The 14,597-nt window shown below is 57.7% G+C and overlaps 4 protein-coding genes across 4 annotated transcripts; all 4 read left to right on the top strand.

Moving 5' to 3' along the window:
- Positions 1 to 501: 501 nt before the first annotated feature.
- Positions 502 to 2,487, top strand: JKF63_01554 (uncharacterized protein; the record flags this gene model as incomplete). The annotated part of the gene is made up of 1 exon (XM_067897600.1): positions 502 to 2,487. The coding sequence occupies one exon, from the start codon at positions 502 to 504 to the stop codon at positions 2,485 to 2,487; it is 1,986 nt and encodes a 661-aa protein (XP_067753757.1).
- A 2,036-nt stretch (positions 2,488 to 4,523) lies between these two features.
- JKF63_01553 (uncharacterized protein) lies at positions 4,524 to 8,663 on the top strand (the record flags this gene model as incomplete). Its single annotated transcript, XM_067897599.1, has 1 exon — positions 4,524 to 8,663. One exon carries the CDS (start codon positions 4,524 to 4,526, stop codon positions 8,661 to 8,663), a length of 4,140 nt encoding a protein of 1,379 aa, XP_067753756.1.
- Positions 8,664 to 10,128: 1,465 nt separating this feature from the next.
- JKF63_01552 (uncharacterized protein) lies at positions 10,129 to 12,345 on the top strand (the record flags this gene model as incomplete). The annotated part of the gene is made up of 1 exon (XM_067897598.1): positions 10,129 to 12,345. One exon carries the CDS (start codon positions 10,129 to 10,131, stop codon positions 12,343 to 12,345), a length of 2,217 nt encoding a protein of 738 aa, XP_067753755.1.
- Positions 12,346 to 13,231: 886 nt separating this feature from the next.
- JKF63_01551 (uncharacterized protein) lies at positions 13,232 to 14,155 on the top strand (the record flags this gene model as incomplete). The annotated part of the gene is made up of 1 exon (XM_067897597.1): positions 13,232 to 14,155. One exon carries the CDS (start codon positions 13,232 to 13,234, stop codon positions 14,153 to 14,155), a length of 924 nt encoding a protein of 307 aa, XP_067753754.1.
- Positions 14,156 to 14,597: the final 442 nt, after the last annotated feature.

Here is a 14,597-nt window from a genome sequence, read left to right as displayed (position 1 = left end):
TCTTTCCGCGTGCTCTGATAAAATATAAAATATACATGTATGTATTGCCCCCGTTGGGACGCCTGCCATTTCCTGGTTTCGTTTCTCCTGTTCCTCCTTCTTCGCATGCGGACGGTACGAGGAAGTTGTGGTCTTTTTGGGCATCTGTGCACCCCCTTACACGCACAGCACAACGGTATCCACACTGAGGCGCGCAGCTCGAGACAGACAGACACAGCCGCAGCAACGCATAAACGCTCACAGACAGCAACCCCTGCGCCCTTACCTCTCTTCCCCCCAAAAAAAAAAAAACGGGCAACCACAGGACATAACGAGAGGTAACACATGATCGATAGTGATCGACACCCTTATCGCTGTACTGCTGTCTTTATCGGCCTTTGCTCCTCCCCTCTTCCCTGTAGGTGTTGCGGTGGCTGTTGTCGCTCCCGCCCACCCGTCCCCATCTGACGACGCTTACTTTCTCCCTCAATAATAAAAAAAAACTGCACAAGATAAAAAAAAATGGAGGCAACGCTTACTGCGCTCAAAAACGAGGGTAACGCCCACTTCGCCTCTGGAAACGCCGGGGCGGCTATTGAGAGCTACAAAAAGGGCATCCACCTTATTGAGACACATGTGAGCAAGCAGCAGCAGCAGCATGACACGCTCGAGAAAATATCTGCTCCATTGTCGACAGCATCAGATGCAGTGCGGGCGCTACATGTGTTGCTTTACTCCAACATGTCAAACGCATACTTGAGCCTGGGCTGTTTCAGTGACAGTTGGATGGCGGCTGCAGCGGCAACCCGAATCGAACCGCGTGCTTGGAAACCGTGGATGCGCTTTATCGAGGCTCGTCGCCGTGGGGGATTTCCGTTCGATGCCCTTGTGCACTCCTTGCGATACTTGCGGCCACTCTTGAGGGTGGAGCGGGAGCAGAGGCGCATGACGGCGGCAGAGGCAACGGCCACTCTTAGCGCTATCGAGGATCCACTCTGCGACGAGCTAGGGTTGCTGCGCCTCTCTCCGGACATCGAACTTGTCGAGTACGCTGGCGGCGTCGCGATGATCAGCCGTCGTCGCTTCCAGCCGAAAGATGTGATATTTGTGGAGCACAAGTACACCAAAATCAATCTGGAGGAGGGCGGGATGAGTGCACAATCTGACCTTACCATGGAGTCAATTGTGTGTTACTTTGCGGAGCGCCTGCGCCCGGAGCAGGCCGCGGCGACTCAGCGGTGGCTCGACTTTAAAAAGGACTTCACCGGTGCATGGCCGCGGAGTGACGACGACATCGACGTCGACACACTCGATACGATAGGCAGTTCCCTACGCACCCGCTTCCCCGACGTCCCCGAAAACGAATTCTGCGAGCTGCTCCGCACCGCTCTCATGTGTCGATACAACTGTTTCCATTCCGGCTTCTTTCGCACCTGTGCGCTTGCGAACCACAGCTGCCACGCCAACATCGCCATGAAGTATAGCAGCGTCGAGGAGACAGTGAAGATGATCGCCGTCGACACCATCGAGCCTGGTGAGTTCATGAACGTAAAGTACCTCAGCGACGCACACTTCTTGCTTGGAGTGGGGAAGCGCCGAGAGCTGCTGCGGTCGTGGCATTTTTGGTGTCAGTGTACCCGTTGTCAGCGAGACAGCCAGTCCATGGCAATCTCAGAGTTCATTGAGTGTTCTGCTTGTGGTGCCTTCTCGCACTCTGCCCTCATGGGGTTTAATCCCGCTTCGGACCCGATGCTACCGGGCAGGGAGGAATGTCGCGTGTGCAGCGCAGAGATGGTGTGGTCGGCAGCACAGCGCGACCTCCTCCAGAATGAGCTTATGCACACATTCACAAGCAGCACCTCCTACTACACCTCCGAGGAACTTGCTGGGTGGATGCACACGCAGCTCGCTAAGACGGAGAAGCTGCGCCTGCATCCTGCGCACTGGGTCTATCGCGCACTCTTCTATTTTTTTGCTGTGGCGTTGACGGTCATCGTGAATAATGTTAGCGCGGGGCTGAGCGAACCGCGCATAACCCCGCTCCTGATGGACAAGATGATGAACCTGTTCGAGGCATGTGGCCTGCAGACTTACTACCTTCCCCGTTGCGCCGCCGCACGCACGAAGGCCGGTTCTGCAATCGAATTGGCTGGGCTGGGGGTTGTTGACGAAGTGGTGTGCACGAGCAGCAAAAGCGGCGGCGGCTGCGAATTTCTCAAGAGTCTCATCATTCTCTGGAAGATGCTAGTGCCTTTCTACCCTGTGAACGAGATGTGGTCAGTGAACGATGCCATCTGCAAGTTGGTGTTACTGCACCTTATCTACCCTACACCAGCGGCGTCGCTCACCCCGTCCATGGCACTGCAGCTGCTCCAGCGGCACGGTCCGTACATCGGGGATGTCAATGGAGCCAAATGGCTACACATCTATAGCATGCACAAGACCGCCTTCAATGCAAAGGAGCCGCTGCCTCTAACGAAGCTTAAGAAGGCTTTCAAGAGCGGATGAGTGAGGGGCGTCAAAAAAAAAATATTTTTATTTTTTTAGCTGTGGCATAGGTAAGCGCACAAGGGCTGACCAAACGAGGAATATAGATGGTGGTGTTGGTGGTAGTGAGGGCACTACTCGTGGTTCTAGTCTTCGCTGCCGAGAGCGTATACGTTTGTGCTTCTGTGTATGTATAGCTCTGTACCATCACTAAAGTAATCACATCTAAATACTTCAGTGCGCCCCCCCCCACACACACACACACACGCACCCTTTTCCCTCCTCTCCACTCCCCTCGCATCTCATTCATCATCATCATTAGCTGTGTATTTGTATGTGTGTCTGTGTGTCAACCCTCCTGCTACTGCTTTCGTATACGGGTGGAGGGGGGTGGAGGGGGCTCACTCATTAGATGACCGCCCCTCAATAAGCGGGAAATCTTCCCGCTCTCCTTTTGTGTTTGCCGTTTATCCCCATTGGCATAAACGCTCTCCTCCTCCTCCTCCCCATCCACTTCTCGCCCAGCGCTTCGCTTGAACTTCCTCCCAAGAGCATTTTCTGATTGTCGAGGCTGTACGGTACTCGCCGCGGTCGCCGTGCGCACCTGCTCTCTATCCCCCCACCTCACCTCACCTCACACCCCCCCCCCTCAGCTTTCTGCGAACACTCGCCCACCTCCCAATGAGCGGGTTTTCTTTTTTTTTTTTGCCCCCCCCCCCCTCCCTCCACTGCGGGTGGGCGGGCGGGCGGGCGGGCGTTTTCCGTGAGAAATTCTTGGGTTCATAATGGAGCGTTTTTTTCCCCCGTTTGTTTGTGTGTATTTCCCTGGATGAGCCCCTCCCCCGCCACCTTTTTTTGGTATGTTGGGTCAGGGCAATCACTGTCCACTCGGTGGAGGAGGGAAATGGAAGCACAGAACCCCACCTGCTTTTCTCTGCGAATGTCAACGCACGTTCCGCAAGTAGCAGAGTCCAGGCGCCTACCAGGTGAGGAGGTGTCAGGGCGACGCATCGCTGCGGACGACGGCGATCAGGTTCTGTGTGGTGGCGTGGCGTGGCGTCGGTACGACCCGCGACAGTTGGGCGCGCTTGTACCGTGCGTGTGATGAGCCGAGTGTCCAGCTGACTTGAACGGAACCCGCCCAGCCATTGCTGGCCTGCTGGCGGTGAGCCTGAGCCACCACAAGAGGTGTAGCGCGTGTCGGGCGAGTAGGCAGGGCTCGAGACAGTGGTGGCCCTGGGGAGGTGTGCCTCAGCCATAGTCCTAGTGAACGCCCATCATCGCGTGGCATCACGCGATGGGCCGGCGAGCAAGTAGTAAGAGGAGTGGGGGGAGCCCTACTCAGGGGTATGGTGGTCGGCTGTCATATGGTCCCGGTATGGACGAATAAACAGGACTACGAATACTGACTATGCTGTTTTTTGTGACCCCTGTATGTGTGCTTTACACGTTGCATCTCAGTCTTTGCCTGTCTTCCCTTCTCGCACTTGTGCCCTGCCCCCCCCCCTTCCCCTTTAAGCATCGCATTTTCGTCGCAGGCCATGTTCCTCTCATCGTGTTAGTGGTCATTACACATCAAGCAAGCCACACTTGTGAACACACTCGCATTCATTACTTCCCGAATACACACACATATAAAATATATATATATATATATTGTGTATGTACACGTACATTTCACTTTCCATCAGCTGTTTCATTGTCGTTGTGGTGAATCTCCACTTGAACTCACTGATGGATGCGCCGTAAGGCAACGCGTGCCTGCCATTTGTTTCTCTTACTTCTCGATCGTTGCTTGTCATTCCTTTCCGCGCTTGTGCACGTGCTGGGGGTCGTTTACGGTAGACAACCATAAATATTTTGACATACACATACACACACACACACACATATATATATATATATACTGGGTGTATGCTTATTAAAAAATTTTTTCCGCGTACTTTTTACAGCGAGCCAACGTCACCCATAGGCATCTTCAAGCCAGAGTCTTGGACATCCCCACATTGATTGTTTTTCGCTGGAGTGAAGGGGTGGGCTGCCAAGTCGTGCCAGCGATGCACGTCGGCATTTCCCTCCCGGAGAAAGCCACCGCACCGGAATTGAAAACGATCGGCTCTGAGTCAGTCGCTGTCTTGCAACTGCTCCTATATGTTGCAGCTTTCGTGATCCTCTACATACTAGTGTGTATCCTTCGACTAATTCCGCGATGCAGACCATTTCTTGCCGCCCGCTTCGATGAGATCCACATAACAGTGTGCCAACTGTGTCAGCGGCTTCGTAGCATCCGTGAAGCAGAGTGTCCTATCCCTATTCTCCTGCGCCGCTGGGATTTTTGCGCAGTACTAGGCATTGCCTTTATATTGCTGTACCTCTGCACCTTTACAAGCCTGAGTCATCTGTGTCAATTCAACATGAGCCCTTTGAACCTTCAGTTATGGACATACCAAGAAACGCATTTTGAACTCGCTTCGATGGGGCCCTCGCTCGTCTCCCCTGTGCATGACCCGCGCTCACTGAGCCCGTACGGGCCGCGGTCGCTCCGCACCCTCGCGCACTTCTGCGGCCGACCCACTGCCAGCAGCTACGACGGCTACACCGGTGTACCTCACGCGGCGTACATTCACCACGACGTGGAGAGCGACCGCTACGTGGTGCGCGTATTCGGCCGCGGCGGTATGCGCGTGGATGAGCGGCGGCGCAGCGGCGTGGGTCGCAGCACCTACGAGGCCTTCTGCGCCGCGCCGCAGAGCGTGCAGCGCGACACGCCGCTGGCACCATCGCCATGGCTCGACGGCGAGGCCAACTGGCAGCTCGGCGACGCCGGCGCAGCCCCGCACCACACCACCAACGGCGCCTTCAACTTCACTGTGCGGCCCCTCGCCGTCCCGCACGCCGCCGCGGTCGCGGCAAAAGCCACCGGCACCACCACCACTGCCAGCAGTCGCACAGACGATGCGGACTTCACCAAAGCGGACCAGGGCCTGCGCACGCACTACCGCCGCTACACGCGCGACGAGCTCCTGCAGCGCCACGCGCACCTGGATTTCATCTTCTCCTACGTCAACGGCAGTGACGTCACGCGCGGATACACGAAGCCGTTCGCGAAGTCGTGGGATTGCTGGAACATGATCGCATCGGCGCAGCTGCTGTGGGGCGAGATGCAGCGTGCGGGCGACATCGGCGCAGACGCGCCGCGCATCGCCGAGGACACCTTCAGTCGCTACATCACTGAGCTGCTGTTCGTGTCGTCGAGTCCGTGCGCCATGTCGGAGCTGCTGGCCGGCATGGGCGCCGGCAAGGACGCGATAAAGCGCGTGGAGGCGTCGCTGTGGTGGGCCACGAGGCACCCCAGCGAGCCCCAGGGCGCGCCGCCGCCGCCGCCGCCGGAGATGACGCTGACGAACAGGGAACTGCTGCGCGCGCTGGGAGCGGACGGAGATAGCGTGAAGCCGGACGACATCGATGCGGACTGCGACGAGCTGCGCCACGCGATGCGCGGGCTGCTCCGCCACACGCGCACCTGGCACCGCGGCCGCATCGTGGTTGTGACGCCATACGGCAACGTGCCGCTGTGGCTGAACCAGAGCCGGAACTTTTTCATGCGTTCCCTCTACGCCGCCGCCACGGCACGGGCTAAAACGGGGGGCGGTGCCGCTGACGGCGACGACGCAGGCGTGCTGGGCACTGCCGAGGCGCGCTTCGTGAAAGAGGCAAGCACCGGCGAGCTCCACTATACGCGCATTCACGTTGTCGACCAGCGCGCGCTGATGCCGCCTGCGCCCCTGACAACCGTCAACAGCTTCACCATTGAACCCTTTGTGTACCGCCTGCGCAACGCATCCTCCATCTTTGTGTACATGAACGACGACTACCTCATAATGAAGGATGTCGACATCACCGACTTCGTCAACGAATATGGAGGACCCCTGTTGCGGGTTGCCGTACCCGGCGAGGTACCGAGGGACAGTCCAAAGATAAAAGGCTTCATGCGCTCTGTTTTACTAAATTCGTATCACCTCCAGAGGGAACTTGACCAGACACCTGCGGACCTGGAGGAGCTTGTGCAGCCTGCTGCCGCTGCGGCGGCGCTGGTGTCAGCGGTGGGCGAGGAAACCGCTGTGCGGCGCGGCATCGTGCGTGCGTCGTGGGCGACCTTCACTGCTGCCGTAGACGCGCGCGCGAGCGTGGTGGCGCCGGGCGGCAGCGCGCAGGCCACGAGCACGGCGTGCGCGAGCAACAGCAGCGCTGAGGTGTGCGCGTGGACAAAGTGCGCGTGGGGTGCCGCTGACGGTGCGCTGGAGCATGGTGCGTGTGCCATGCCGCGCGTGTCGGTGGAGGGCGAGCCGTCGTGGACCGCGGACGCAGCGGGCACCTTTGCTCTTGTACCTCCGTCAACTGAGACGCCACACAGTGGCGAGTGGACGTGGGCGGGCAAGGCACAGATGCCGGCGCTGGTGCACTGGGGCCGGCGCGTGTTGGACCGCACCACGGCCGACCTCATCGCACCGCGCTACTACCTCAAAGCTCGGAAAATCGTGGCAGCGGAGGAGGGGCCCGAAAGAGCGCCGCCAGCGGAGCGCGGGGAGGAGTTGGCGCTCGCCGTTACACTCATGGGGCATCTGCTGAATATGATGGGGCGTCACTCAGAGGACATAGCCGCTGCGTCAAGCGCGCGTGCGCTGATGATTCAGTACCTGGAGGCGTGGGCGAGTCACATCGCCACACACGAGTTCCCAACGCACCGAATCTTCAAGACTCAGCCGCGGCTGCGCAAGTACCGCATGCGGCTCGACAGTCACGCCCCCTATCCACAGTGCCGACAAATGTGGGGCTACATCCACAAGCGCTACGCGCCTGACCTCAATCTGAACATGTTCATTGCACGCAAGCGAACCACGACGGACCTGTTGCCGCCTTCGACGCACACGGCGCACATGCTGCGGCACCCGTGGGCTGCGTCGAGCCAGTACCTACCGTACCTGATGGCGAAGCAAGCCTGGCGCATGCAGCGTGGTGCTGGGCTGTCACCGCTGGGCAACGAGACGCCGGTGTTCCCGGTGGTGGACGTGGCGCTGGACAATGAGGACGGCTGCGCGCCAGCCACTTTTCACGGTGAGGAGCTCAAGGAAGCCGCATATGAGGAATTCGATGATGACACAAAGCACAACGCTGGACGAATGGAACGCATTCGAGGGTATCAGAGTGTCACGGCATTCACGAACATCAACTCTAAGTTCAGTGACAATGCTGTTGGCGAGACGCTGCGCGACTTCCTGGAGGAGCTGTTCCCCACCCCGATGCTGCTGGAGCGAGACTGGTACCCGTTGAGGCGAAAGAAGCTCTTGAAGACAAGCGACCTCTCCGTATCTCTGAGCCTTGCAGGGGCAAGCCACACGCCCGGGATACAGTTTGTGCACTTGAACACCAATTTCCAGCGTCTGATGCACCTGCCGCTGATTCTGGTGAGTAACGACGAGGAGGGCTTCTGCCCGCTGTTGCGCAGCCTGCGGCACGCGCTGCCGGACTTCCGCGGGCAGCGCGTGGTGAAGGTGCTGGTGCCGCCGGAGGACGGCGTGTCGCTTCGAGCGGCGCGTGCTGGCCAGCGACACGCCTACCGTGAAATCTTGCCGGTGGCGCGCTGTAGCATGGCGGCTGGCCGGATGCGCAACGTGACACTGTCGGCGGGCAGCAGCGTCGCGGACGTTGTGCTGGCGGGACTGCAGGAAGCGCGCAAGGGCGTGGCGGGGGCTCAGTGGGAGGCACCGGCACTCGTGGAGCTGCGTGGGCGGCGCGCAGTGCAGGCGCTGGTGCTGGACGCGCGCACGCTGCATGCCGGTGCGGCCAGCTTCACGGAGCTGCCGCACGCGCTGGCCGCACCGGCAGAGCTGCTGGCGCACGAGGATTTCGCAGAGCACCTGCTGGACGCCGCTGCACAGCCACTGGTGCGCTTACCCACGGTCGCCGAGGCGTCTGCCGTCGCCGCGGTGAGGCCGCTCGCGAGCCCCAACACGCATGAGAAGACCGCCAGAGCTGAAGACTTTGCCGCGAGTGTGCTGGTGCTGTCGGAGGCAGATGCGAGGGTGCGTCACACGCACTGGGCCTACGGTGCCTCCGAACACGACCTGTTGTCTGCAATGCCACTGCCGTATGACAAGATGGAAGACATGGAGGAGGTGGTGCAGTGGGTCTTCTGAGTACTGTTGCAGTCAGATCGCTTTGAGGCTGTCGGCCACGACATTTGTGTGGGCTGTGCACGCGCATCTTGCGGGGCAAGTATTGTGACAACGGGAACTCTAGGAGAAGAAGCGCCCTGTCTGGAGTGAGCACGGGGTAGTTATCTGCCCCGTCGCTGTGATGGTGCTACATCATGTTGATGACCATAGGTGCTTGCCGTGGGGTATAGGGACCGGCAGGGATGCGCGCACGTGTTTTTTTTTCGGCCTTCTTATCTGTTTTTTTTTTTCGCGTGAGTGAGATGGACCCTCCTGATGCTTTTTTATGTATACAACTACTGTTTTTTTGTGCGTGTGTTGCGGCTGTTTATTGACGCACATGTCGAAAGATGTCTTTTTGTTTTTCCTTGCGCAGTGTGACGTAATTTTTCTGGAGGCGTGGCTCAGTGATTTCACTGTCATGTTTTGAGATCGTCGTTTACGCATCTGCAAGTCAGCGTAAACTAATGTTTGTATATTGGTATGTATATATATATATATCTGCACATCCACGGACGTGTGTGTGTATACATATTGAGTACATGAATGAAGAGCCGTAATGGTATATGCGCATATTTGTATCAAATTAAGCACCCAGTGGAGGAAGGGGGGGCGGGCGGGGTAGAGAGGGGAGGAAGAAGCTACCCGTCCTCCTTTGTTTCTCCGACTTTCTTCTTTAAGCTACTTGATTTAAGTTTTTTTTGTTTTTTTTCCGCGTGTGTGTCTCTGTCTTTGGTGGTGACAACGATATCCCCCCTCCCCTTAGGAGGTTTCTGTGTCGTTCTTAAACACTACTGTCGATTCTCCTCTCCACCTCGTGGCTCTGACCTTTCCACCGTCACACCACCCCTCCACTCCCCTCCCCTGTCTTATCGGTGCTTTCATGATAGTCTTCGCGCTCTCACTGCACGACTGCTATCCCGGTGGAGGGGTGCGTCTCCCCCTTGCCGAGACCCCATGGGCCTACTCTTCCGCTCTGTCCAGGCCCTATTTGATCACACAAACGAGTAATAACACCCCCGTCGCCGACTTTTTTTTGCGTCTTAATGCGCACATGTGCTCATTCAACCTCTCCAACTCCCCGACTTCGAACCCCAACGCTCCTCCCTAGCCCTTTATTGCTGCTCTGGACTCCCCCCTTTCCCACCCGTCGCTTCTTGGCAAGCGTAGACACTTGCGTCGGACACCCTCCTCTTCGCACTCCCCCCCCCCATGTGAAACGGGAAGGCGTACGCTGACTGTGTAGTATTGAGCGGGTCACTCAAGTGCATGCGCACCGCGCACATTGCCCCCTCCCAACCCCCCATACTGGCCGCATACCACCCACAGCTCTTTATCTCTCCCCCCATTCATCACCACCTCTCTGTAGATAATGACAGCCTCTGCTACCCCTGCCTCCTCGGCGCAGTCGCCTCCGCTTGTGATTTACCTCAACTGCGATGTAGGGATGGAGCGGCCTTACCGCATCTCTCTGCCCGCCAGCGTTGATACCTTGGCAGAACTCTGCCAGTACCTCACAGCCCGCCTACCCTTACGCCCAGCCGAGGATACAACTGGGAGGGGATATCGGTTCCTGTACACCATCACAGGCAAGCCTCTCTGGCGCGTGAAAGAGTGTATTGATGCGCGCACGATTGTGGTAAGCGTGGGGCCCGGTTTTCTTGCGCGGCGCCTGGCTGGTCTCACCGCGGGGCCACCGCCAGCAGCACCAGCAACTTCGGTGGTTGACATCACATCCGACACGCCAGCAACACAATCAGGCATCGAGACCAGCTTGGGGGAAGAAAGGTCACCATCCGCCTCACCCCCGATTAAGCAGCCAGCTGATGTCAGGTACAACACGAGTGCTGGTGGTGATGGCCGCGCGTATTGCGGCAGCGCCGACTACTACTCAGTCAGCATCACGCCCAGAAAAGGACATACGGCCTTTTCTACCTCTCTAGCCGGCAGCGCGGCAGGGAAACAGGCCAGTGTAGATGTCGCTTGGCCACCCGACTCGCCTATGCCCCGCCCCTCGCAGACGGACGCGAGAGGGCGCCTCCTGAGCATCACGCTGAGCACGGCAATGCGAGGGCGCGCGTCCTCTGGTGAGGGGCCGATGTCGTCGCAGACGCCTCCAGAGCTCAATGGCCTTGGCGTAACTCCCCATCTTGCAGAAGGCACCCCAGCAGACCGCCTCTTCGCCTCAGCAGTAGCCGCGGCTGGACCCGCGCCGCCAAATACGTCCACGGCAGGGCCTCGCACAGACGTCGTGGGCGGATCGACCTCACATGGACAGGCAGAGTCGCCGGGTGCGCCGCGTACAACCACGGCGTCGACGTCGCGTGGCATGGTTTTCTTGTCGCACAGAACGTTCCCCCTGCCGCCGCGCCCGGCTTTTGTCAGAGCGTCCTCTCCAACTGGTAGCCCCTCCGTCCTGCAGCTACACCAGCAGCCCCTCACATCCACATCTACTTCCAGCAGTTTGGATTATTTTCTTCTGCGCAAGTGGGCTGCATATCAACGACTGCACAACACCTCCCCGATCGACCTTGTCGCTGGCGAGGCCCTCTCGCTCTTTTTCAATACGCTTACCCCGAAGAGCGTAACAGCTGGCGGGGCGCCATGTCGCGTGCTTGTGAGTGGGCCTCCTCGCAGTGGTGTTTCCACCACAGCTTCGCTCTTAGTGCGCCACTATTTGTGGACGCTGCAGTTCCAATCACAGCACCCGTTCCACAATTCGGTACTACTTGTCCTCGATTTCCATCTGCTTTTCGGGCCAGCAACAACGGCTGGGGTGCCGGCAACGCCGCCATCACCGCTGCTGCTGGACCTTTGCGCACTCTACCAGCTCATTGTACGAAGCGTGATCGATGCAGTGGTGGCGCAGCGGCCGGCACTACGGGGGGCAGAGCAGCTGTTGGCGCAGCTGTGGGACTTGGTCATAAAACCCAACGCTCAGCCGCCAACACCGCCGGACTTCACCACGTTCAGCCAGGCCGCAGCGTTGGTGGGAGTCGAGGTGCTGTCGAGATGGACAAGACTCGCCCAGGAGATGTACCCCATTCTCCAGGCGGCGTGTCGCACACCCGCAGTGCCCGAACTTCGGTCGGCTGCAATAGATCTTATTTTCTACGCCATCCCCGCCGAGTTAGCCTCCTCCTTGAACTTCTCGGGTCTGTTTTACGTCCTGGATGGATTGGCACAGGTAGCAGGCTGCTACGCGGATCGCTTGACGCGGCCAGCCGGCGACCTCGGGCCGCTTCTGCAAGCCATCACGGCAGATCCCCGCACTCACCTTCTCATCGCGTGGCCGTCGACGCTATCACCTCAGACCATCTTCCTGCCAGGACTAACAGCCCATGTGTCCACCATCGGCCTCGTGACGCGTTCTGCGCTAAATATGACACAGTTTCCGCAAGTACTGCGCTGTCGTGAGAGGGAGTACCCACTGGAAGTATTCCTTGGCTGCCCCGGCTATCTCTCTATTTTGTTAGCTTTGGCGAAGCCGTTCCGCAAGACACTGTCGATTCCCACCACAGCCTTCTCAGCGTTTTATCAGCAGAACTACACGAAACATGTTTCGAGAGAAACGGACGGCTACGCGCTCCGCGTCGACACCCCTGCTGCTGCCAGTGTATTGGATGCGCTTTTGCAGCTTGTGCAGACACTGCCCCTGTGCTGATTCGCAGGTGAACCCCTCCCCTCCCCACTGGTGCTCTTTCTGTGTTGTTGGCGTGTTTGCCTATGCAGGTGGTTATTATCTTTTTGTTGTTTTGGACGGCGCGAGGCTCAGGAGGTGGTGAGAAGAGCTCCAGGAGGACAAGAGCAAGAATGGCGGCGCGGAAGGAAAAATTATCCCGCTCACTATCCAGTGTACTTCCTTGCACGAATCGCACATCCACTGGCTCAACTCGTTTGTGTGTATCTCGGGTGTACATGCAGCCTTAGATTCTTTTTGGACGGTCTGCTTCCTTTCTTATATGTTCTCGGAGCTCTCTTTTCGGGATTTTCATCTTTTGTTTTCTCGTGTGGCCTCGCTCATGAGCTCATGCTTGAAATCGCATTTGCGCGCGTGCATGTGTGTGTGTGTGTCTGCGCACGATGTCCTCTCGATTCTTTTTGACGCAGTGCGCTTCTCGTTCTACTTATTCGAGAAATTCAAAAGAGGAGGGGGCAATCTCTATTGATTCAAATAAAAGATGAGTGTGCCACCTGTGAACCATCTCTCGCTCGTCTCCCCCCATCAAACCAGCCATACATGCCTCGTCCACCATCGTCACAGTCACAATCATGAAGTCATCCGCCCCTGCCTTCCCCCCCCCTGCATTAATATCGCTTCATATATATATATATATACGCCATCAGTACCAATAATACGGTAGCGATTCTCGCCCCTTCCCCACCCGTCCCTCCCCCTCCCCCTCCCCCTTCCTCAGCTAGTCGCCCCGTGTTCTTCGCGCAGAGTGCGTGAATACAAGTGCGAGTGACCGTGAGAGCGTAAAGGAGTCACACATGGTTTAGACCAGGGCGACAATCTGCGCTGTAGAACAAAAAACAACCACGAGAAGATGCCCAGCGATGCGAGCCGTTGGTGTCTCATCGAGAGCGATCCAGCGGTGTTCACAGAGATCGTGCAAAGCATTGGTGTGAAAGGGATCTCCGTAGAGGAACTTATTATGCTGGACTCCTCGATACTGGAGCAGTACGAGCACGTATACAGCCTTGTGTTGCTGTTCAAATGGAACTCGTTGGAGCAGGCGTCGCAGCTCGGCACAGTCGTGAAGGACGCACCAGTTTTCTTTGCCAAGCAGGTGATTGACAACGCCTGTGCCACGCTCGCCATAATGAACACGCTGTGCAACTATTCCGATCAAGTAGAACTTGGGCCCAAGGTGCAGAACTACCTGGGCTTCTGCCAGGACCTTGACCCCGAGATGCGGGGCTCACTTCTGGACAACTTTGATGAATTGCGCGAGGCACACAACTCCTTCGCCCCACACTCGGCCTTTGAAGAAAACCGGCCGTCGTCAAAGGAGGCGGATGTGTATCACTTTGTCTCCTTCGTGTACCGCCACGGACACGTTTGGGAGCTCGATGGTCTACAGGAAGGTCCGCTACAATGCCGCGAGGCTACGGACGCGAACTACCGAGAGGCGCTGGTGGACGTAGTGCAGCGGCGTATCAACGACGTTGCGGTGAGGGACACCAAAGGAACTGGGCAAGGAATCTCCTTCTCCCTCATGGCAATTGTCGATGACCCGATCACTGTCCTGGAGAAGAAAATTGCTGCTCTCAGGGCAGAGGAGAAGCCAACGAAGGCACTGGAGGAAGAACTGAATGATATGCAGGTGCAGCGCAAGAAAGACAAGGAGGCGAACGTGCGGCGCCGTCACGACTACACTGCCATGATTGTGACGCTCCTCAAGTCTCTGGCGGAGCGCGCCAAGCTAGATAAGATTATCGCGGAGGTGCAGGGGAATGTCTCCCAATAAGACAGCTCCAAGCGGACCGTGAGCGTGCTGTGCATATGTGCGTGCTTCTGTAGTAGTAGTAGTGTGGTGTGGTGTACATGTAAGGCGAGGGCGCGCCATCTCGCTTGATGGCCCTATTTGCAGTTCCCTTTAACTGCCCAATGGGCTCCACCATTGGGCGAAAAGCGTCCGTGCGTTGTATTGTGTGTGTGTGTGTGTGTGTGTGTGTGTGTTGTTGTTGTTGTTGCTGCTGCTGTTGCTGCTGCTGCAGTTTTGTTGTTGTGCTTTGTTCGCTGTTGTATCCTGAATGTGGATCCGGGGGACCTGCACGGAATCACCTGGCTGGCATCGCTCATGGTGCATGCGTATATATGCGCAATCCTGTTCGCTTGCCCGTCTGTGTGTATTCGTGGCGCTCTCTGAGTGCTGCCGTCTCCCTCGACCCCCATCCCCTCCCCAATTC

This window comes from Porcisia hertigi, chromosome 35 (assembly GCF_017918235.1).
Source record: "Porcisia hertigi strain C119 chromosome 35, whole genome shotgun sequence".
In the NCBI taxonomy this organism is placed as follows: Eukaryota; Euglenozoa; class Kinetoplastea; order Trypanosomatida; family Trypanosomatidae; genus Porcisia; species Porcisia hertigi.
Note: the sequence above shows the minus strand (reverse complement) of the source record. Positions and strands in the feature narration are given on the sequence as shown.